The 22,324-nt window shown below is 57.0% G+C and overlaps 2 protein-coding genes across 10 annotated transcripts in view; both read left to right on the plus strand.

Moving 5' to 3' along the window:
* Positions 1–6: 6 nt before the first annotated feature.
* Positions 7–14,833, plus strand: MAP4K2 (mitogen-activated protein kinase kinase kinase kinase 2). Its single transcript, XM_029956604.1, has 32 exons — positions 7–146; positions 272–329; positions 548–638; positions 725–789; positions 1,095–1,150; positions 1,500–1,547; positions 1,634–1,676; positions 2,058–2,130; positions 2,212–2,343; positions 2,424–2,486; positions 2,827–2,908; positions 3,003–3,110; positions 3,545–3,623; positions 4,332–4,390; positions 4,878–4,921; positions 5,005–5,043; positions 5,142–5,175; positions 5,276–5,381; positions 5,462–5,550; positions 5,632–5,673; positions 5,771–5,855; positions 5,949–6,028; positions 6,352–6,412; positions 6,494–6,611; positions 10,299–10,357; positions 10,439–10,542; positions 10,668–10,845; positions 11,436–11,504; positions 11,638–11,724; positions 11,957–12,027; positions 12,127–12,182; positions 12,288–14,833. The coding sequence occupies exons 1-32, from the start codon at positions 51–53 to the stop codon at positions 12,373–12,375; spliced, it is 2,463 nt and encodes an 820-aa protein (XP_029812464.1). The 5' UTR covers positions 7–50; the 3' UTR covers positions 12,376–14,833.
* Positions 14,834–21,773: 6,940 nt separating this feature from the next.
* The window catches only part of SF1 (splicing factor 1), a 13,574-nt gene continuing 13,023 nt past the window's right edge, over positions 21,774–22,324 (plus strand). For 6 of the 9 annotated variants that reach the window (XM_029956368.1, XM_029956363.1, XM_029956369.1 and 3 more), the window contains exon 1: positions 21,775–22,200. In XM_029956368.1, the coding sequence (XP_029812228.1) occupies positions 22,170–22,200 (31 nt within the window). In that variant the 5' untranslated portion in view covers positions 21,775–22,169. Of the gene's footprint in view, positions 22,201–22,324 lie in introns of all 9 variants that reach the window. The other 3 variants (XM_029956366.1, XM_029956364.1, XM_029956370.1) reach the window with 2 other exon arrangements.

Raw genomic sequence — 22,324 nt, forward strand, 5'->3', positions numbered from 1 at the left:
GGCTCCGCAGCTCACGACCGCCCGCCCGCCGGCCCGCCCGGCGCCGGGCAATGGCGCTGCTGCGGGACGTGTCGCTGCAGGATCCGCGGGACCGCTTCGAGCTGCTGCAGCGCGTGGGGGCCGGGACCTATGGCGACGTCTACAAGGTGCGCCGGGCGGCCGAACGGGCGGGAGAGCGGCGAGGAGGGCGCAGACTCTGCGCCCTACCGCGGGATCCAGCCCCCAGCCCCGCCCCCCTCCTCATCCCGCTTCACCTCCTCCGCCCCTGCAGGCCCGAGACACGGTCACGTCCGAACTGGCCGCGGTCAAGATAGTCAAGCTAGACCCAGGTGAGGGCCTGGAGGCGCAGGGCCTCTGCGCTGGTGGGAGGGCAGAGCGCCGGGTGGCGCTGAGAGCTGACCCCCCCACCCCACCCCCGAGAAACAGGCCCCAGAAGGTGCTGTCGCTTGGGATCTGTCTGGCCCGGATAAGCCCATTTTGCAGATGAGGGCACTGAGTTAGAGCAACCCCTAGGCGCCCTCCCCCCATAGTGCCTTGTGCTCCCCAGGGGACGACATCAGCTCCCTCCAGCAGGAAATCACCATTCTGCGTGAGTGCCGTCACCCCAATGTGGTGGCCTACATTGGCAGCTACCTCAGGTGAGGCTGCTTTATCCCCTTGCTCACCCCCAGGCAGCCCCCATGTGGCCCTGCCATGTGCCCACCCCGGTTCTGTGCCCTCGCAGGAATGACCGCTTGTGGATCTGCATGGAGTTCTGCGGAGGGGGTTCCCTGCAGGAGATATACCACGGTGAGGGTCAGGCCTCCAGGCCCCAGAGGGCCCCAGCCTGTCCCTAACCCCCTCTTCCCCGACACGGGGCAGGAGAGGAGAGCTGGGGTCCTGGGCCTAGGCCTTTCTCCACTCCTAACTGGCTGTGTGACCTTGACAGAAATGGTGTCCTTCTCTGGGCTCTGTATCCCGGGCTGTGCAGGGAGGAGATGAGGCCAGCACCTCTTTCACCCAGCAGCTCCTGCTGCTTCCCCCACAAGGGGTGGCCTGGGAAGGTCAGCATATCCTCCAGACCTCCATGCCAGCCCTCACCCCTTCCATTTCAGCCACCGGGCCCCTGGAGGAACGGCAGATTGCCTATGTCTGCCGGGAGGCACTGAAGGTAGCTGGGCCCGCAAGGCTCTTCGCACCCCTAGTCCCCAGGAGTTGTGGGCAGGGAGCCTGGCTGGCCTGTGTGTGTGTGTGTGTGTGTGTGTGTGTGTGTGTGTCTGGGGAGGAGGGGTGGAATGCTTCTGGGCAGGGCTGGCCGGAGGGGCCGTGGGTCCTAGGGGGAAAGGGGCCCCAGCCCTGTTGCCGGAAGCAGCACATTTCCCTCTTGGCTCAGTCACTTCCTGTTTGGGGAGAGGGGAGGAGGAAGCTGCTTGGGTGGGGGGCCCCAGTCCCGAGAGAGGGGTCAGGAGAGGTGGGATAGTGCTGGATGGCTGCTCTCAGGCGCTCCTCTTTGTCCCCAGGGGCTGCACCACTTGCACTCTCAGGGGAAGATCCACAGAGACATCAAGGTAGGGGTCTGGCCCAGGGCAGCGTGGGAGGCTGGAGGAGGCTCCTGGGGGCACCAGACGGGATTCTCTCTCCTCCATTCCCACAGGGAGCCAATCTTCTCCTCACCCTCCAGGGAGATGTCAAGCTGGGTCAGTACCCCGGGGAAACAATCAGGGTGAGGGTCCTGTGGGAGCTTAGAGTCTGCGTTCAGGTGCTGGGTGTCCTCCCTGTACCACTGATCCCTCAGTTTCCCTGCTGAGAACGCGGAGTCCTCCTTTCCCGCTAGAAGTTGGATGTGGTTGGGTCTGTATGAAGTCTAACCTGGGACTTCGCGCTTCGTCAGGGATAGAAAGGGGTTGACCCCTCCCGGAGGGGGGACCTGGCCTTGCCTTGGACCTGGGGCAGTTGTGGCTGAACCCGGGCCGCCTGCTCTCTGAACCCTTCGGGTGCATTCCGAGCCTGGGCCCTGGAGGGGGAGGGGGGAGTGGTAGGCAGAGGGCGGATGGGAGTAGGTCTCTCTCCCACCGCAGCTGACTTCGGGGTGGCAGGCGAGCTGACGGCGTCTGTGGCTAAGAGGAGGTCTTTTATTGGGACTCCTTACTGGTGAGGCTGTGCCCTGGGCTGAGGGGGGCTGGGGGCCGCAGGTGGGACACCTGGCCATCCCGTCTGTGACCCTGCCTCTAGGATGGCCCCAGAGGTAGCTGCTGTGGAACGCAAAGGAGGCTACAACGAACTCTGTGACGTCTGGGCCCTGGGCATCACCGCCATCGAGCTGGGCGAGCTGCAGCCCCCTCTATTCCATCTGCACCCCATGAGGTCCGCTGAAAACTTACTTGCCCCTTGCCTGACCCCGAGGGCCCTGCTGACCTTGTCCCCTGACCTTGTACTCTCCACAGGGCCTTGATGCTCATGTCGAAGAGTAGCTTCCAGCCGCCCCGGCTGAGAGACAAGACTCGCTGGTGAGGGCCCACATGCCCCTCCTTTCCAGCAGTTTCCATGGGGGTGGAGAGCCTTCTTGCCAACCCCCAGCCCTGCCCTCTCAGCCTTTGCGGGTCACCTGCGGGAGGGGCTTGAGCCCTGCCTCTGGGTCAGGGGACCCAGCGTGGGTAGGGAGGAAGGGCAGATGGTTCATGACGGAGGGGGCTGCCATGTCGTGACGGCAGCGTTGCTTGGGCTAGCTGCCCTTGGCCTCCAGCTGGCTCCTTCCTGGAGTGGTGGCAGGGGGCAGCTGGCAGGATGTGCCACATGAGGGCTAACTTGGATCTGGGGACTGGGGGGGGGGGCTCTTGTGCCTACTAGGACCCAGAATTTCCACCACTTCCTCAAGCTAGCCTTGACCAAGAACCCCAAGAAGAGGCCAACGGCAGAGAAGCTTCTGCAGGTGGGAAGCAGGGGCAGGGCCGGAGCCTGGATGCTCGAAAGCAGAGCCCTGGAGGCCAGGAACCAACCTGTGACACCCCCCCTCGGTCTTCCAGCACCCATTCACAACCCAGCAGCTGCCTCGGGCTCTCCTCACACAGCTGCTGGACAAAGCCAATGACCCCCACCTGGGCACCCCTTCCCCAGATGACTGTGACCTAGAGGTGAGCGAGGAGAGCCAGGGAATGGGTCCTGGCCTGGCCGGGTGGGAAGGAGTGCGGGGGTGGTATGAGTCAGGTCCCTTTAACTTAAATGTTGCCAGCCCTGAGAACTTTCCTCCGGGCAAGCCCACCCATTAGAAGTCATCCCCGGGCTCATCTTGCCCCTGGTACCACCCTCCCCACCCCCGCCTGATAAATTCGTACCCTTGGTTCAGGCTGACCTGACCCCAGCTTAGCTATCTTCCGGTTTCTGTGTGATCCTCGGCCAGTCGCTTGCCTCTCTGTGTCGGTTTTCTCATCCTTGAAACGAGGGTGCCATTTAATCTTATGATCGTCTCAGAGGGTTGTGAAAATCCGGCACGTCGGTGTGCACAGGGCACTTCCAGAGCTGCCCGGCATGTGCTGGGTGTGTGTCTGCGGTTTCTCTTCTCTCCTAGACTTACGACATGTTTCCAGACACCATTCACCCCCGGGGCCAGCACGGCCCGGCCGAGAGGACCCCCTCCGAGATCCAGTGTGAGTCTGCTGGGCGGGCTGGGTCTGTGGGTTTAGCATGTGGATCTGGTGGGGGGGTGGGGGTGGACTTGATGGGAGGGCTGAGGGTGGATTTGAGGGGAGGCTGTATGTGTGGATTTGGTGGGGGTTTGTGTGTAGGTTTGGGGGGGCTGTGTGCATGGATTTGGGGGGGCCTGTGGTATGTGGAATTGGTGGGGGGCTGTATGTGGGGATTTGGTGGGGGTCTGTGTGCATGGATTTGGGGGGGCCTGTGGTGTGTGGAGTTGGTGGGGATTTGGTGGGGGTCTGTGTGTGGATTTGGCGGAGGGCTATGTGCATGGATTTGGGGGGCCTGTAGTATGTGGAATTGGTGGGGGGCCGTGTATGTGGATTTGGTGGGGGGTAGACTTGATGGGGGACTCAGTGTGGATTTGGTGGGGAGGCTGCATGTGGGGACTTGGGGGACTGGTGTTTGGATTTGGTGGGGGGCTGTATGTGGGGAATGGTGAGGGGGTCGTGTATGTGGATTCAGTGGGGGCCCTGTGTGTTCGGACTTGCTGGGGAGCTAGGTGCGTAGGTCTGCTGAGGGGCTGCGTGCACATCTGGCAGACGGCCGTGTGGGGGTGTGTGTGTGTGTGGATTTGGTGGGGGCTGTGTGGGGGCATTTAGTGTGAGTGTCAGGGTCAGTCAGGAGCCCACCTTCCTAACCTGGGTACCCTGGGCCCCCAGTTCACCAGGTGAAATTTGGCGCCCCACGCAGGAAGGAAACGGACCCACTGAACGAGCCGGTGAGGGTGTGACGGTGAGGGAGGGGGGTGTGCAGGGGTGAATGTCTAAGACTCCCGCAGCAGCAGCAGCAGCAGCCTGGCCCTCAGGCCGAGGAAAGTGCTGTGCAAGCAGGCTTGTCCCACCCAGGACTTCGGGGGCGGGGGGGGGGGGGCACAGCAGGGGGGGGGGGACACACTTCTTCCTGGGCACAGGGACTGCACCTTTGTAACAAGTGGGCCTGTCCCCAACCGTAGCCTGCACCTGCGTCTGGTTGTCCCCCTCTTCCTCCTGCCCTTGCTGCCTGTCTGTCCCCTCCTCTGGCTGTTTGTCCCCTTGCGTCGTTTCTTTGCCTTTCGTTGTCCTTCTCGGTCACAGTTCTCTTGCCTGTTACCGTGTCATTTTCCATCTGTGCATCCTGTCCTTCCCACAGTCTCTTGCTCACCCTCTCACGTTGCTTCTCTTGTCTCTTGACTCTCTTTTGGTCTTTCGGACTCGGTTTCCCTGAAGTGGGAGGAGGAGTGGACGCTTCTGGGAAAGGAAGAGCTGAGTGGGTGAGTGAGGAAGAGGGAGGCTACAGGGGCGCGGTGGCGGCAGCAGGGAAGGCTGACCTCTGACCTCATCCCCTCCTGCCCAGGAGCCTGCTACAGTCGGTTGAGGAGGCCCTGGAGGAAAGGTGAGGGGCTGGGCCCGAAGGGTGGGGGTGGGGGGCCAGCTGGACCTGACACCTGCTCACATTTCACACTTCATGTCCCTCCGGTTCATCCCCCACAGGAGCCTGACCATCCGGCCAGCCTCAGAGCTCCAGGTATGGAGGGGGGAAGGGCTGGAGAGGGTGCAGTTGGGGCCGGGCCGGGTTACGGGCGACCCCCTAACAGCCAGGCTCGGCCCCCTGACTCTCCTGCCAGGAGCTGGACTCCCCAGATGATGCTATGGGGACCATCAAGAGGGTGCCATTCTTGAGGCCGTCTGCCGCCGAGCCTCCAGCCGAGAACCCTCTGTCCAGCCCCGTGGGTGAGTCCAGGCTTGGGGGACTAGGAGGCAGGCTCAGGGCGGGGCTGGAGCTGGAATTCACAGCCGGTCTGTGCCTGCAGGAGCCCCACCCCCGCCTCTCCCGGGCCCTAACAGCCCCCCACTGCTCCCCACTGCCTGGGCCACCATGAAGCACAGGGAGGATCCTGAGGTGAGGGGGTGCTACGGAGGGGCTGGGAGGCTGGGAGGCTGGGGGTGTCATGTCAGCCCTGACTTCCTCCCTCCCTTCCAGAGATCATCCTGCCATGGGCTCCCCCCCACCCCCAAGGTGCATGTAAGTGTCCGCGGCCCTGCCACCCCGGAGACCCCCTGCCCGCTACTGCACCCCCTCACCCCCTGTCTCCTTCACCAGCCTCTTGCCTTCTCCCCAGATGGGCGCCTGCTTCTCCAAGGTCTTCAACGGCTGCCCGCTTCGGATCCACGCTGCCGTCACCTGGATTCACCCTGTCACCCGTGGTAGGCCGGGGCAGGGAGGAAGCAGGAGCCTGGGAACCCCCAGCCTGGGCCAGGGGGCACCACTGACCTCTGACCCTGTACCCGAACCTGCAGACCAGTTTCTGGTGGTGGGGGCCGAGGAAGGTATCTACACCCTCAACCTGCATGAACTGCACGAGGATACACTGGAGAAGGTGAGGCCGGCTGGCTTTGTCTTTTTTTTTGTTTTTTAATGTTTATTTATTTTGAGAGAGAGAGAGACAGAGGGCGAGCAGGAGAGAGACAGAGAGAGGCAGAGACACAGAATCTGAAGCAGGCTCCAGGCTCCGAGCTGTCAGGCCAGAGCCCGACACGGGGCTCAAACCCACGAACTGCGAGATCATGACCTGAGCCGAAGTCGGGTGCTTAACCGACTGAGCCACCCAGTCACCCTGACCGGCTGGCCTTGGAGGGGAGAGGACCTCAGGGGCGTTGGGGTGCTGACTCCCCATCCGTCTGTCCACCCTGCGGCCTCCAGCTGATCTCGCACCGCTGCACTTGGCTCTACTGCGTGAACAACGTGCTGCTGTCACTCTCAGGTACGGGGCAGGGCGTGGAGGGCCCGGGGCCTGCCCCCTGCCCCCCAACACTGTCTGAGCCCCTCTGTCCCTCCCCGGCAGGGAAGTCCACGCACATCTGGGCGCATGACCTCCCAGGCCTGTTTGAGCAGCGACGATTACAGCAACAGGTTCCCCTCTCCATCCCCACCAACCGCCTCACGCAGCGCATTATCCCCAGGTCTGGGACTCCGGGGGAGGGGGGTGCAGTGGGGTGGGAAGGGCGGGGGAGGCAGAGGGGCAGAGCCAGGGTTGAACGCGGCCCTGCGCATGACCAGTGACCTCTGGTATGTCACTTTGCCTCTCTGAGCCCAGTTGCCTCCTCCATCAGTGCCTCCTCCATACCCCTTCCCTTGCCCCCACCCCGGGCCCGTTGGGGAGCAGGGAGACCACAGCGAGGCAGCTGCGGTTGTTAGGGTGGGGGGGGGGCGCCTCAGTGAACCAGAGCAAGAGCCGGGGGCTGGGGGGCCCGGCCATGTGAGGGCCTGGAGGTGGAAAGTGCACAGTGGGTTTCCAGGCAGATGAATTAGGGAACCGCCTTCCAGGGAGGGAAGAGTATGTGTGAATGCATGCAGGTGACGGGACGGGGTGGGGGTGTGGGGTGGAACAGCCCCGCCTTTGAGGCCAGGTCCTGGGATTTTTGTTCAACGGGCAGCGTCACCATAAGCATTTTAAATTTTTATTTATTTATTTTTATGGGAGGGGGAAGCGCAAGTGGGGGAGGGGCAGAGAGAGGGGTACAGAGGATCTGAAGCAGGCTCTACGCTGACAGGCTGACAGCAGTGAGCCTGATGTGGGGCTCGAACTCACGAACCGTGAGATCATAACCCGAGCTGAAGTCGGACGCTCAACCAGCTGAGCCCCCCAGGTGCCCCCGTCGTGAGCCTTTTAGAAGGACCCGCCTGTGTGTCGGTCAGGACCCTTCCCGCAGCAGGCAGTGCAGCTTACTAATTTAAGCGCAGAAGAGTGTCTCTTGGCTCACGTAACTGAAAGTTGAGGAGTAGGGTGAGCTTCAGGCCCAGCTGGATCCAGTCTTAAATGGCCTCGTCAGGAATCTGCCTGCCTCCCTTGGCTCTGCTATCCTCTGTCACCTCCATTCTCAGGTGGGCATTCCTGTCCGCTGATGGATGCCCACACAGTTCCACGCCAGGGTGCCGTTAGCTAACAGCCCTGCGGTTCTAGAACTTCTGCTTCTAAGTAATTCCCACAAAGTCCAGGGGCCAATTCTTTTTGGTCTAGCTTAGGATGGGGCCCACTTCTGAGCCTGTCACTGTGACCAGAGGATGAGGAGCTCACGGGGTGGGGGGGTCCGTCCAGGCCAGGGTCATGTGCAGTCTCCTAGAGCTGGGGGTCAAGAGAGGGGTTCGGCAGACCGGCGAAGACTAGAGGCGTCTGCCGGCTGTGCCGACGGTGGCGACAACGGACGGGAGGGGCGGCTGGCGAGAGGGCACCCGGGAAGGAGGTCTGTGTAGTGACCTGAGGCAGCGGAGGCCAGGCCACGGGGTGGACAGACTTGAGCCCCATTCAGAAAGTGCAGCTGACAGGATTTGGGGCCTGACTGGAGTGAGCAGGAGGGAGAAGGAGGGACCAGGAGGCCTCAGCGGAGCAGATCGTGTCGTGTGTTTTAGGAGGTATCCAGGGGGACGTCCAAGACAGAGTCCCCTGTTGCGTCATTCAGCGAGTATCGACTGAGTACCTAGTATGTGCCCGGGGGACTCTGAACCAGGGTCCCTCACATTCCCCAGATTTTCTTGTCACAGGAGACCCGCAGCAAACAACCAACATAAGATTTGTTGCCAGGGGTGGGGCGGAGGACGGCCAGTGCAACGGCCCTGGGGCAGGAACAGGCCTGGCCTGTTTGAGGAACAGTAAGGAGACTGGAGTCGCCAGATGGATGGAGCGTGGGGAAGAGGATCTGGGAGGGCCCTGTAGCCAGTGAGGCTTTTGGTTTTGACGCAGAGCAGCCCGAGCGCCACTGCAGAAGAGCAGCAGGGACTAAGGTTTTCAGGGGGTCCCTCTAGCTGCTGTGCTGAGAGTAGCTTGAAGGGCTGAGGGGAAACCAGGGAAGCGTGTCGGGAGCTTACTGTGATCATGACAGCAGAGGTGACGGGGGCGTGGGCCAGGGCAGCTGGGAAGGAGACAAACAGCGGCTGGATTCTGGTTTTATTTTGGAAGTTGAATCAGCAGGATTTCCTGACAGTTGGTGGATGGGAGAGAAAGAGGGGTCAAGGGGAAGGTCCAGGGGTTTTGGCGTGGGCAACGGGAAGGATAGAGCTGTCATCAGGTGCGGCGGGGGGCAGGACTCGGTGTTGTCATACGGGGTTAAAGGTGCGTAAGTGGGGCCTTCGTTGGCCGTGGGCCAGGTGATGCTGAACTCCAGGAGGGGTCTGGGCTGTGGGCTTAGATGCTCCCCTACCGGCCGGGCGGTGGGCACTGGTAGAGGCGGTAGGTGAAGTCAGGCCAGGGGCTTCACCAGCCGGGAAGCCGGGGGCACAGGCCCTCCTGCAGTGGGCTCACTTGTCCGGCATCTGGCGCCCTGTGGCCCTGGGGCTTCCTGAGCTCAGCCCCCGAGCACACCTCTGCTTTGTCCCAGGACCTGCAGGAAACAGGCCCGTCAGCGCCCCAGCGAGTCACTGGCAGCTTTAGGGGGTGTGTGGCTGGGAAACCAAGGAGTCACACTGTCCACTGCGGACATAAAGAGCAGAGAGCCAGAGTTGTCTGGGGAAAAAACAAATACAGAACTATCTGCCCCTGTCCCATCCAAAGTCCAGGTGGGGAAGAGAGTAGGGGGAGTCAAGAGAGAGAGAAGAGGGAGGGCAGAGGGACGGAGAGAGACAGGCATGGGCTGCCTGGTGCCGGGAGGGCCCAGACAGGTCGCCTGGAGAAGGTGGCAGGGCTGCGGACATATTCCCCAGAGGCTCAGAAGGTCCCCTGAGGGCTTGGGGCACAGCCAGTAACCAGAGCAAGGATGAGGCCAAGGCAGGCCCCCCGCTGGTCCCCGGCAGCAGCGCAGGGAGGGGGGGCAGGCCGTTTGTGGTTTTCTTGCAAGTCTTAATCTCCTTGGGCCTCCCTGCCCTTCTGTGACGTGTGGCGTGCGGCGTGCTCTAGCGGCCTGGCAGGGCTAGGGCCTCCGGCGGCTCCCGACCCCTCCGCGCTCTCGTCTCTGCAGTCGTTTCTTCGTTTATCCCTTGCCTTCGCCTGAAAAGGATTTTCGATAAGGATTTTCGATGACTGAAAATAGGCAGGGAAGTAATAATTCAGAATAGCCCTTTGGGAGTGTTCTCAGTGTGCTGGGCTCTGCCACAAACCCTTCTCCTGTATTAACTCATTTTTTTTATTAATCAGAGAGAGAGTATGATCGAGGGAGAGGGGCTAGAGAGATTGAGAGAGAGAGAGAGAGAGAGAGAGAGAGAGAGAGAATCCCAAGTGGGGTCCATGCTCAGCATAGAGCCCGATGCAGGGCTTGATCCCACAACTCTGGGAGCCAAAACCAAGAGACAGACGCATAACTGACTGAGCCACCCAGGTGCCCCTGTATTAACTCCTTTCATCCTTACTGTGGCACTCTGAGGTCAGTGCCACTGTTACCCACCCCCCCATTCTACGGATGTGGAAGGTGAGGCAGGGGGAGGTTGAATGACTTGCCCAAAGTTGCACAGTCAAAGGTACTTCTGTGGTCCAGCCCCATGGACTGGACAGAGACATGCCGACTGTAGAGGTGGGTGACCCGGGCACAGTGCTCTGCCTCTCTGAGCTTCCGTCTCTCACCTATAAGGCCCAGAGAGCGATAGCGCCCATTTTATAGGGCTCTGTGGGGCCTCGACCATGGTTGACACCAGGACATATGTCCTGTTTGTCACCCCCGCAGGCGCTTTGCCCTGTCCACCAAGATTCCAGACACCAAAGGTTGCCTGCAGTGTCGTGTGGGTAAGAGCTGGGCTGGGTGATGCCAGGGAGGGCTGTGGGTCCGGGGCACCGCCCGGGACCCACCGCCTGCCTCTCTCACAGTGCGGAACCCCTACACGGGCAGCACCTTCCTGCTGGCCGCCCTGCCCGCCAGCCTGCTCCTGCTGCAGTGGTACGAACCGCTGCAGAAGTTCCTGCTGCTGAAGGTGTGCGGCTGGGCCGGGGGGCGGGGGGTGAGGTGTGGGGCTGGGCGGGGGCGGGTGTGGGGCTGGGCAGTGGCGGTGGGCCTGGGGGGGTGCATGGAGACCTGAGCACCCCTGCTGCCCCCTAGAACTTCTCCAGCCCCTTGCCCAGCCCGGCGGGGATGCTGGAGCCACTGGTGCTGGACGGGAAGGAGCTGCCGCAGGTGTGCGTGGGGGCCGAGGGCCCCGAGGGGCCCGGATGTCGGGTCCTGTTCCACGTCCTGCCCCTAGAGGCCGGTCTGACTCCTGATGTCCTCATACCACCTGGTGAGCTGGAGGGCCCCATGTGCGTGTGCGCCTGTGTGTGTGTGCATGCGGGACAGAGAGACAGACAGACAGAGACAGAGACAGACAGAGAGAGAGGGATTGCATGTCCCCTGCAGCGAATGGCTCCACAGAGGCCAGCCTCCCTCCAGCTGGGCTCCCATAAGAGATTTCATTAGACCAAAGGTTTCGGCAGCTAAGAAAACCCAACCATCCCTGCAGGGGCCTCACACACAAGCTGTCATTCTCAGTGCCCCGCAAGGTGGGCATCGTCCTGCCTGTGTTACAAAGGGGGAAACTGAGCCTCAGAGATTTGTGGTCCCGCAGTGAGGGAGTCACACGTCGTGCTTCTCCCAACTCCCGAAACCCTGCCCTCCCATGGCTCCCTGGGACTCATCCCCGCTCTGTGTGCCTGCGGGCTGGCCACCTTGCCACTCTGAACTGCAGTTCCCCGGCCGTGCCCTGTGCGGGAGCCCAGTGGGACTACTGTGGGCTTGAAATGAGGTTGTGGGGACGGCTGGCTGTAACTGTCCCTCACGTCTTCCTCTTGGGGCCAGAGGCTCACCGGCCATGTCTCCCTTGTCTGCCTGCAGAGGGTCTCCCCGGCACAGCCCAGCAAGTGACGCAGGTGGACAGGGACACAGTCCTAGTCTGCTTTGACCGTGAGTGCCCCTGAGGTCAGGGCTGGGGGGCAGTGGACGGGGTTAGGGGAAGCGAGGGAAGCCTTGTTGAGTGGGGGCCTGCCTCCCCAGAAGGGAACCACGCAGTCCCCCCACCAGCCCTCTCCCTGTGCAGGCTGCGTGAGGATTGTCAACCTGCTGGGTGAGCCCACGGCCATGCTCGCGCCTGTGCTGACCTTCGACTTCCCCATTGAGACTGTGGGTGAGTGGACCAGATGGCACCGGGGGTGGGAATATCCCCAGCCTGGAGCACACGGTGTGGCCTGGGGGCCTGGGGCTGGCGGTGGGACCAGGAAGCAGGCGCCGCAGCCCCTCTCTGGGGCCACCGAAGTCTGTGAGGACCTCTGGGGCCCAGATGCGGGCCCAGGGCATGGCTGGGGGAGCTTGCGTCCTTGGGGCAGGGGCAGGGCTGATGGCAGCCGGATCCCTCCTAGTATGTCTGCAGGACAGCGTCCTGGCCTTCTGGAGCCATGGAATGCAAGGCCGAAGCCTGGACACCAATGAGGTGAGCGGAACTCAGGAACCTGGCTGCCCCTGACCTGCTTGTCCCCGCCTCTTGGGAGAGGCCCTGCTGGCGTGGCCTCAGTGCCCCTTTTCTTCCCAGGTGACTCAGGAGATCACAGACGAGACAAGGATCTTCCGAGTGCTCGGGGCCCACAGGTAGGACCGGGTGCCCCAGCCTCCCCTTCAGGTACTCCGAGGCCGTATGGACATGCGCACGGGCCTTCCCTGCCTTGCTCACCTCCACTTCTGTCTCCCCTCCAGAGATATCATCCTTGAGAGCATTCCCACCGACAACCCTGGGGCTCACAGCAACCTCTACATTCTCACGGGCCATCAGAGCAGTTACTGAGAGGGCCACTCCGCAGGTGGCACGCCCCCACCCTGTCCCCAGGCCTTAGTGGCCTTCCCCTTCAGGCAAAGGGGCCCCTCCCATGTCAGAGGAGCCCAGGTCCTGCTGATCGGAAGGGCAGAAATAATTCTGAGAAGTTTCGGGACTGGGGCAGGGAGGGGAGCCCTGGACCAGAGGAAGCTGCTGTCCCCTCCCCCACCCTGTGGGCAACCAGGGCCCTGGCCACAGGGCAGGGTGGGGGCAGGCCCGGTGATCCATTCCATTTTGTTCCACATTTCCTTTCCATTCTTCTTGCCAAGAGCCTGCCCCTGCACCCTGTCCTGGGGAACACAGTATTTAAAAGAGAGACTATATTGGTATTAAAGCTGGTTTGATTTTACTCCGCTGATCCCTCTTTGTTGGGGGGAGCTGAGGAGGAGGAGCCGGGGGGCTTCATCTCCCTCCTCCCTCCAGCACGTCCTTCTGGCACCCGTGCGATGGGCGCACTGTGGAAGGGCGGGCCGCCAGTGTTCCGGTGGGTTCCCTTAATTGAGGAGCCAGGCAGAGGTGATGGAGAGGCAGGTGGCCCCGGAAGGCCTCTCAGGGGCACTGCCTTCCACGGTGCCCCTGCTCACCATGAACCCTCTGCTGTGTAACATGAGGTCTCTCTTCCGGCCAAGGAATCATGCAGATGGGGGAGGCCGACTGAACAAAGGGACTCTCTCCGGGGCCCTCCTGCCCCCTAGAGGATCTCGCCAGGCAGCTGGCACCCAGGAAGGCCAGCCCCTGGCAGCTCCTCCCAGTGCCGGCGAGGCTGTGGTTTGTGGACACTGCCTGTGGTGATCTGCATCCCCTGCCCAGGCCTGGGGCTGCCTCCCTGCCTCCCACCTGCTGCTTAGGTATCAGCGGGCCGCGTCAGACCAGTGCTGCTAAATATGGGCTCATCACCAGGCCAGGCTCCAGGAAGATTGGCCTGTGTCCATTTAACAAGTATTCCCAGACGGACTTTCTCAGTGCCAGATCTGGGGCCCACAGAGAGGTCACTACCAAGATATGGACCAGTCCCCAGGGAAGGGAGCTGTCCTTGCTGGAGCCTGCGTCTTGAGGGCATGTGTGTCTGCCCAGGGCTGACCTTGTGCTTTGCATTGTCATTCACCCACTTTTCCCTCTTGAGGGCTCCATACCCTCAGGCCAGGGAGCCCCCACTGCCCCCATTGTCCCAGACACTGACCAGGCTGCTTTTGTCCAGAGCTTGTGGGCAGGTGAGGCCAAAGAGGTCGGAGGGCAGCTGGCCTTGAAGGAGAGGTGAGGTGCACACTGATCGTCAAGGTAACTGTTTGAATTAAGAACTTCTCTAGCCGGTGGGCTGCTGGTATTTGATAAACGGATGCATATGGCAGCTTATGTGAAGACCCGCAGCAGCCCAGTCCCTATACCCCTTGCCAGGGGTCCAGGATGATCCCAGGCTGTCATAGTGTCCCCTTGTCCACTCTCCCGCAGAGCCCTGACTGCTTTGACTCCTGGGGTTTCTCGGCTGAAATGGACTGTCAGGCAGGGAAGGAGATGAAGCTGCCGTGCATTGGCACTCATACGTGTGCAGATCTCCCTGAGACCCAAAGGAGGGTGACAAGTACCTCCCAAGTTCGGAAGGTCTGCACCTACGTGGCAGACACTTGATGGGCCAAATGGTGGAGCGACAGGGACAGAATTCCTAACTTCCCCATCTCCAGATTTCTTGGCGGGGGTGTGGGATTCAGTTGAAGCGAGCCAGGGATGGGAAGGTGAGCTCCCACTCAGCAGAGGCCCCTGACCCTGATCCCAGGTGCCTGGGGAGGACAGACCTTCCACCCACGGAGCAGCGGGCGGCAGAGAGCGCCACCTTGTGGCAGGTTGCCCCAGTCCTCCGCTGCCACCCACGTCTGAAAAGGGTTTTACAGGGAGTCAAGAGCGTTAACATGCCAAAGTGGGAGATCAGGGAAAAGCAAGGGCTTTGGATAAAATATTCGCTGGCAGCACCGGCTGGCCACAAGCCAAAGAAAGCCCAGGAAGCTGGGAGTTTGCGCTGAAAGCCTGAGTATTATTTTGTGTATTTTTAAATAGGTAGCTCTTGTCTGTGGCACACTATTTTTTAAAAATACAAAAAAGATACAATGAAAAGTCACCTACCTAGGTCTCAGTTACTTATGAACCTTTCTGGAAGGACTTAAGCCATTCAATATGATTTCTTCTTCCTTTTTTTATACCTGTGGTAACATATTCCACATACCTTTCTGCTCTTACCCTTTCAAAATCTGCCCTGGAGGGCTTTCCATGATCACTGCCTCCCTCTTTGTTTTTTTTTCTAGCTGGTGGTGTTCCATCCTATGGGCTTCCCACAACTCCTGTTCATTAACCGTGATTAGATCTCTTTGGTTGTAAATTTGTTTCTACGACTTTGATATCATAGACGACACTGCAATAAATATTCTCGTGCAATAAATATTAGGCTGTTGGGGTGTCCTATAGGAATTCCAGAAATTCTGGGAGCGGCATTGCTGGGTCAGAGTGGCCGTGTTCGTTCTTGTGAGAGCTACTGTCAAAATTGCTCGCCCTTCTGGGCGGAAGCCTCTGAGATCGCTCAGCTTGGCCTCTTTAAGCCATTCTGCGGGTAAGTGGAAGAGGCACGAGGTGCCGCAGGAGGTTCAGGTATCTGGCTCATAGCCAAGTGAGGGTCAGAGGTCAAGGAGACAACCAAAACGGTGCGCTCCAGAATGGCGAGGGACTGGCCATCTTTCTGTGGCATCTCCAGGGCCGGGTCACTGGCTGGTGCAGAGGAGGCCCTCAGACATGCTTTCTGAGGGAAGGGATGGGCATGAGGGGGTGAAGAGGAGGCCCTGCAGGCAGCCTTCTGGACCAGCCCCGCCCTCCGAGCCGTGTGTTCCCCGTTACAGCACACCCCAAGTCGGCCTGCAGGGCGGTGGGGAGGATTGAAAATGCCGTAATAACGCAAAAACCCAGTGACACAGGAACCTCAGAGATGGAATACTGAATGAAAACCGCAAACCCCACGAAACTACACACCGCATGATGGCATTTCCTAAAGCTCAACACCCAGCAAAACCAAAGCATTTATTGTCTGGTGATACATGCAGAGGGGATAAAGCTTTCGGATCAGGGGAAGAGAAAGTACCAAATTCAAGATGATGGTCTCTGAGAGCCGAGGAGCGGTGGGATGAGGAAGGACCCCAGGAATTTGCAAGGGTTTTGGGAAAATCTTCTCAGGTTGGGTGATGGGCTCATAGGCATTCAACGTATGTCCGCTCTTTTTGTACGTCTCAAATACTGTGTAGGAACATGTAAGTTTAAACATAAAAATAATCACTCAAAAAATAAAACCCTGTAATGACTTCAGAAACAAAAAGCCAAGATACCCCTTCCCTACGTTACAAAATCAGTTCTGTGAGTAGAACTATGGGCAGATCCCCCCCTCTCTAGTTTCCTCTATTGCTTGTTAAAACATCTTTATTGAGAGGTGCCTGGCTGGCTCTCGAGTCAAAAGAGCATGCAACTCTTAATCTCAGAGTCATGAGTTCGAGCTCCATGTTGGGTATAGGGCTTACTTAAATTAAAAAAAAAATCCTCGTTGAGGGATATTTGGTACCCAGCACGCTGCATATATCGAACAGGTACTATTTGATGATGGCATATCATCACCTGGGAAACCATCATCACAATCAGGATAACATCTGTCCTCTCCCCAAGTTTCCACGGCCCCTTGGCAGTCCTGCCTTCCTGCTCATAGTAACCACCAAGCTGCATTTATAGATGAACGTGCATTTTTCAGAATCGCTATAGAGTCGTACAGCTGTATATACATTCCTCTTTGCCTTTCACTAAGCAAATTGGTTTGTGACTCACCCATGTTGTTGCATGTGTGAACAGTTGTTCTTTTTCATTGCCAAGTAGTATTCTGTTTAGTAGGTGTACCACAGTTTGCTTGGCTAGTCACCTGTTGGACATTGGGGCTCTTTCTAGTTCTGGACTATTATGAAATAAAACTGCTGTGAACAGTCCGTGTGTTTGTGTGTGTGGATATAAACTTTCATTTCTCTTGGGTAAATACTTCGGAGTGGAAGGGCTGGAGCATGTGGAAGGGTAGTTGAGCTTTTTAAGGACCTGCCCAACTGGTTTTCCAAAGCGGTCAATCCATTTCACATCCCTGCCAGCAAGGTGGGCAATTCCAACCCCTTCGCTTCCTTGACGACACTTGGTGTGGTCGGTGTTGTTTAATTTTAGTCAAATACGTGTGTTGTGTCATCGCACCGTGGTTTTACTTTTTTTTTTTTCATGATTGATGCTGAGCATCTTTTCCTGCTCTTGTTTACCATCTATGCGACTTCTTTGGGAAAGAGCCTGCGCGGCAGTGGCTGGCCCGCCCAATTGGTAGAACGCGCAGCTCCAGATCTCGGGATTTGAGTGTGCGCCCCACGTTGGGTACAGAGATTACTTAAAAATAAGATTTTGAAGAAAGGAAGGAAAGAAAAAGAAGAGTCTGTTCAAATTTTTGGCTCTTTTTAAAAAGTAGGTTTGTCTTGTTGTGTTTTGAGAGTCTGGATACAAGTCTTTTATCAGATACATGATTTGCACATACCTGTTATGCTATTTTTTTTTAATTTTTTTATTTTTGGGAGAAATAGAGACAGAGCATGAATGGGGGTGGGGGGACAGAAAGAGAGACACACACAGAATTGGAAGCAGCCTCCAGGCTCTGAGCCATCAGCACAGGGCCTGACGTGGGGCCCGAACTCACAACCTGCAAGATCATGACCTGAGCTGAAGTCGGATGCTTAACCAACTGAGCCACCCAGGCGCCCTGTTATAATCTGTACCTAAAGTCATAAATTCCACTACATATCTCCCACTGGTTGAAATTAGCTTTAACAGGAAGTGGTAAGTAGGGGCTCCTTGATGGCTCAGTTGGTTAAGCATCTGACTTCAACTCAGGTCATGATCTTGTGGCCTAGGAGTTCAAGCCCTGACTCGGGCTCTGTGCTGACAGCTCAGAGCCTGGAGCCTGCTTTAGATTCAGTGTCTCCCTCTCTGCTCCTTCCACCCGCCCTTCTCTCAAAAATAAACATTAAAAATTGTTCTGTTTTGTTTTCTTAATTTTATGTTGTGTTTTTTTTTTTTTTTGAGAGACAGAGAGAGAGAGAGACAGTGCGAGCAGGGGAGGGTCAGAGAGAGAATGAGGGAGACACAGAATCTGACGCAGGGTCCAGGTTGCTGATGCAGGGCTCAAACCCATGAACCGTGAGTTCATGACCTGACCAAAGTCAGGTGCTTAACTGACTGAGTCACCCAGGCGCCCCCAAAATTGTTTTAAATAAAAAGTTCAGGAAGTGGCATATAAACATGATTGTGCAGGAAAAACAAAATATGAAAAGTTCTTGGTGCACAATGGGTGCTCACTCCATGGTAGATAGTGTTATTCCTAATTCAGGTCATGGAATCACAGAGGGCGGGGGGCTCTCCAAAGGGTGGACACAGGCGACCACCACGGGCTTGCTACTGCTAGTGTCAGCTAGCTACACGGCACTACCAATCAATCTTGCCACGCTGGGGTTTCTGAACCATCACATGTAGATTTAAAAGACTGGAAATCACAAAGATTAGTAGGAAGGGCTGAAATTTTTTTTAATGTTTATTTTTAAGAGAGAGAGAGAGAGAGAGAGAACACAAGCTGGGGGGGGGGTGGGCAGAGAGAGAAAAGGAGACACAAATCCAAAGCAGGCTCCTGGCTCCGAGCTGTCAGCATAGAGCCCAACACCAGGTTCAAACTCACAAACTGGGAGATCATGACCTGAGCTGAAGTCGGCTGCTTAACCGACTGAACCACTCAGGTGCCCTTGAAACTTCGGACCTTGTACATTCCAACACCAATTCTCTAACACCCACCAATGTCTTACAAGTCCATTCAATTCTGACATGACTGCTCTGAGTTGGTGAAGACCCCACAGGTTAAGGAATTGAGCCACAAGTCCGGGTTCTCCAGGTTACCCACTGGTCTGTCCAACCTGGCTGCAAACTTAGGGTTCCCACAAACCCCCTTCAGGTTCAACGATTTCCCAGAATGACCCATAGAACTCAGGAAAGCACTACATTTATGACTGCTGTTTTACTACAGAGGATACAAGTGAAGCTAAATGGAGACATGAGGCAAGGTCTGGAACGGTCCTGAGCCCAGGAGCTCATGTCCCTGTGGAGTCAGTCAGGTATAGACCACCCTTGTGTCATATCCGTATGTTCACCAACTCAGCTCTCCAAACCTCACTGTTCAGGGTTTCTAACAGGTTTTCTTACATAGGCATGATTGATGAAATCATGGGTCACGTGACTGAACGCAATCTCCAGGCCCTCTCTCTTCTCCAGAGGCCGGGCTGAGAGCTGGGTGGTTTTTCTGACCAGCCAGCATCCTGAAGTGACCTCTGGGCTCTTGGAGCTGGCAATGAGTCACCTGTGAGCTTAAACTCAGGTATGGCCCAAAGGGGCTTGTTATGAATAAGCAAAGACACTCATGTCACTTAGGAAATCCCAAAGGTTTTTGGAGCTCTGTACCAGGATATTGGGACAAAGACAAGATAATCTATTTTTTTTTTATCGTACTGCACCCTCATATAAAATCAGGAGACATCTGTGTCTGAAATCTGTGTTCTTGCCTCTGCAGACCAGGAGGTTCCTATTCAAACCGACAGTGCTCTCTGGTGCTCTCTGAGCTCACTGTATCCGCACCATACCCTGTAGGGGTGGCGTCAATGTCTGCATCATGCAGACAAAGAAACTGAGGTATATAGAGACATTAAATTACTTCCCTGGTTGCCCACTGGTGGATGGCTAGCCTGGGTCTGGAAGACTCCAACCTGCCTCCAAACTGGGAGGAATCAGCCTACTGGTCCCCAGCCACAAAGCGGCATGGACTGCATTCCAATCCCGTTCCGACTGAACAGGAGTCTTGGACCAGGAGGCCACCTATGGGAACACTGCATGTCCCGGGGGCTCCATCTCCTCACCTATAAATTGGAGATGATAACCATCTCTGCAGGGGCTGTGTGGACGGAACGCACAGCCGTAAGAAACTCTAAGAACAGAGCCTGCAGTAGCCAACATCCAAACGCTTCGTTCTTCACTTGTCCTTGGAGCACTTAAATCATACACTTGGCCATAACAAAAAGTGTCCTTTTTGAAAGAGTAGAGATTTTAAAGGCCACATTCTGCAAAAATAGAAATTAATAGATAAACAAGGGGCACCTGGGTGGCTCAGTTGGCTAGTGTCTGACTTTGGCTTAGGTCATGATCTCGCAGTCCATGGGTTCGAGTCTCACAACAGGTTCTGTGCTGGCAGCTCGGAGCCTGGAGCCTGTTTTTGGAATACGTGTGTCCCTCTCTCTCTCTCTCTCTCTGCGCCTCCCCCTCTCGTGCTTTGTCTCTCTCTGTCCCAAAAATAAACCAAAAAAAATTTTTTTTAATTTTTTAAAATTTATTTTTCATAGAGAGAGACAGCGTGAACAGGGGAGGGTCAGAGAGAGAGGGACACACAGAATCCGAAGTAGGCTCCAGGCTCTGATCTAGCTGTCAGCACAGAGCCTGACACAGGGCTCGAACCCACGAACTGTGAGATCATGACCTGAGCCAAAGCCGGACGCTTAACCGACTGAGCCACCCAGGCACCCCCCCAAATTTTTTTTAGTAAAAAAAAAAAAAAGCCAACCAAAACATTTTAACTTGGAACTAAAAGAATACTCTCATGAGGATCCTGGATAAAAGAAGTTGTTCAAGTGAAACCACTAGAGAGCAGCGCCGGTGACTGACTTGTCACACAGAGCTGTAGCCTTTGCAGTCATCTGCAGGCCAGCAGCGTGATTAGCATTGACAGCACACTTTCAGTGGTGCGTTTGTCTCTTGCTTTACTACACAATGATCTCTGAAAGGCAGGGGCTGAGTTTCATTTGCTTTCGCTATCCACCAAGCTGTTCTACACTCAGTAATTGCTCACACACTGCATGACTCCTCTCTCCTCCTCCGGAGAATATGTTGTATTAACTGAATGAATGAACTTTTCCTTCATTTTCAAACAGATGACTTAAACATACAAAAAATTTTTGAATGTTTTTATTTTTGAGAGAGAGACAGAGCAAGTGAGTGCGTAGGGTTATATAGAGAGACGGAGACACAGAATCGGAAGCAGGCTCCAGGCTCTGAGCTGTCAGCACAAAGTCCCATGGGGCTTGAACTCCTGAACCAGGAGATCATGACCTGACCCCAAGTCATGCGCTTAACCAACTGGGCCATTCAGGTGCACCCCCTCTAATGAACTTTGAAGACTTCTTTGCATATAAGCTCTTTTTCATGTGTGGCAAGTATATTTTCCTAATGTATTATTGTCTGCTGACTTTTATCATAGTTTTAATTTCTTTGGTGGTCGTAATGAGTTTCTTATCTTCCTAAAGGTCTCTATCTCTAGATGACTCTAATAGTGTCCTATGTTGTGTTCCGTGTGTTTTATTGTCTAATCGGCACTCCATACCATTTCTTAGCTAAGTCTTTTCTTTACAGAGTCTACCTACATAAAAGGGAATCTATTCCCAGCCTCTTCCTGTTGCATTAATCTGTCTTTCCTACATTACATCGTTTCAGTATGGTGTTTTTTTATACTCTTTGTATTGTCTGAAACGCAAGTTCCTCCTCAACCTCGTTTACCAGTTTCCCCACTATTTTCATTTCATAGTTATATGATTTTAGGATGATGTAATCAACCCCCAACCCAGTTGAAATTCTAATGGAAATGCAACGTGTTTGTAAAATAATTTTGGAATGGACTTTACATTGTTTTTCGCCTCAGATTATGTGCTCTTCTGTCGGCTCTGGTGTTGCTTTTAATCTTTCACAAAGACTTCTTATTCGCTTATTTTCTTTCTTCCTTTTTTTATTTTAACAAAACAGGAAGTCCCTCTTTACCTGCGGCTCCTCAACGGATCCTGTTTACGGGCGCGCGCCGGCCCGTCCCCCCAGTTCCGGGTTACCATGGGAATCGAGAATTGACGTCACTTAGGGCTTCCGCGACAGACCCCAGGGTCGACCGTGAAGCGAAGGGCGGAGAGGCCACATAGTCCCACCTGCGCATGCGCGCTCCAGCTCCAGTCCTCCCCCGTCGTAAATCTCGTTTAGCCGCGGCTTTACCGCCGCGACCTCTCGCTTAATCCCAGCGCAACTGCTCCCCGGGGGAGGGGAGTAGAAAAAGAATCGAACAAACGACAGCCAATCCCTTGACACTACGACGCAACTGAGAATGACTGACTCAGTCAACTTCAGCCAATGAGAGAGCTCCTGGCTCTCACGTCACAAAGTTTGCCCCACCCTACCCCCCTCCTTTCTGGACTCCGAGCTCAGTTCGCGCAGTAACAAATGAAGTGCGCGCTGCGACACCTCCTAGCTCGTCGGGCTCGTCCGCCATTTCTTCGCCTGGCCTAACGGTCCGGCCAATCCCAGCGTGCGTCGAGAAGGGCTGAGGCTCCGCCAATCGGAGGCCGCCGATTCCGACCCCCTTGCCTCGGCTCGGCCCAATCCAGGCCTCGGACCCGTCGCCCCCGGCCCGCCCCCGCGGCGCCCTCTCTCCTCCCTCTTTGTGCGTCTCGCGCCGCCGCCGCCCGCCGCGTGAGAGAAGACGGGTTCCGCGCGCTCCGCGGCAGCGCAGTCGGGTCCCCTCCCCCCGGAAGGTTCGCGAAGAAGCCACCGTCGCCGCCGCCTAAAAGGAGCCGCCGGTGCCGGTCCCCGGGGGCACCATGGCGACCGGAGCGAACGCCACGCCGCTGGGTAAGCTGGGCCCCCCCGGCCTCCCCCCCGTTTCCGGCCCCAAAGGGGGCTTCGAGCCGGGGCCCTCGCCTGCTCCCGGGCCTGGGGCGGCGGGGCTGCTGGTGCCCGGGCCGCCGCCGCCCCC

The sequence above is a fragment of the Suricata suricatta genome, chromosome 11 (assembly GCF_006229205.1).
Source record: "Suricata suricatta isolate VVHF042 chromosome 11, meerkat_22Aug2017_6uvM2_HiC, whole genome shotgun sequence".
In the NCBI taxonomy this organism is placed as follows: domain Eukaryota; kingdom Metazoa; phylum Chordata; class Mammalia; order Carnivora; family Herpestidae; genus Suricata; species Suricata suricatta.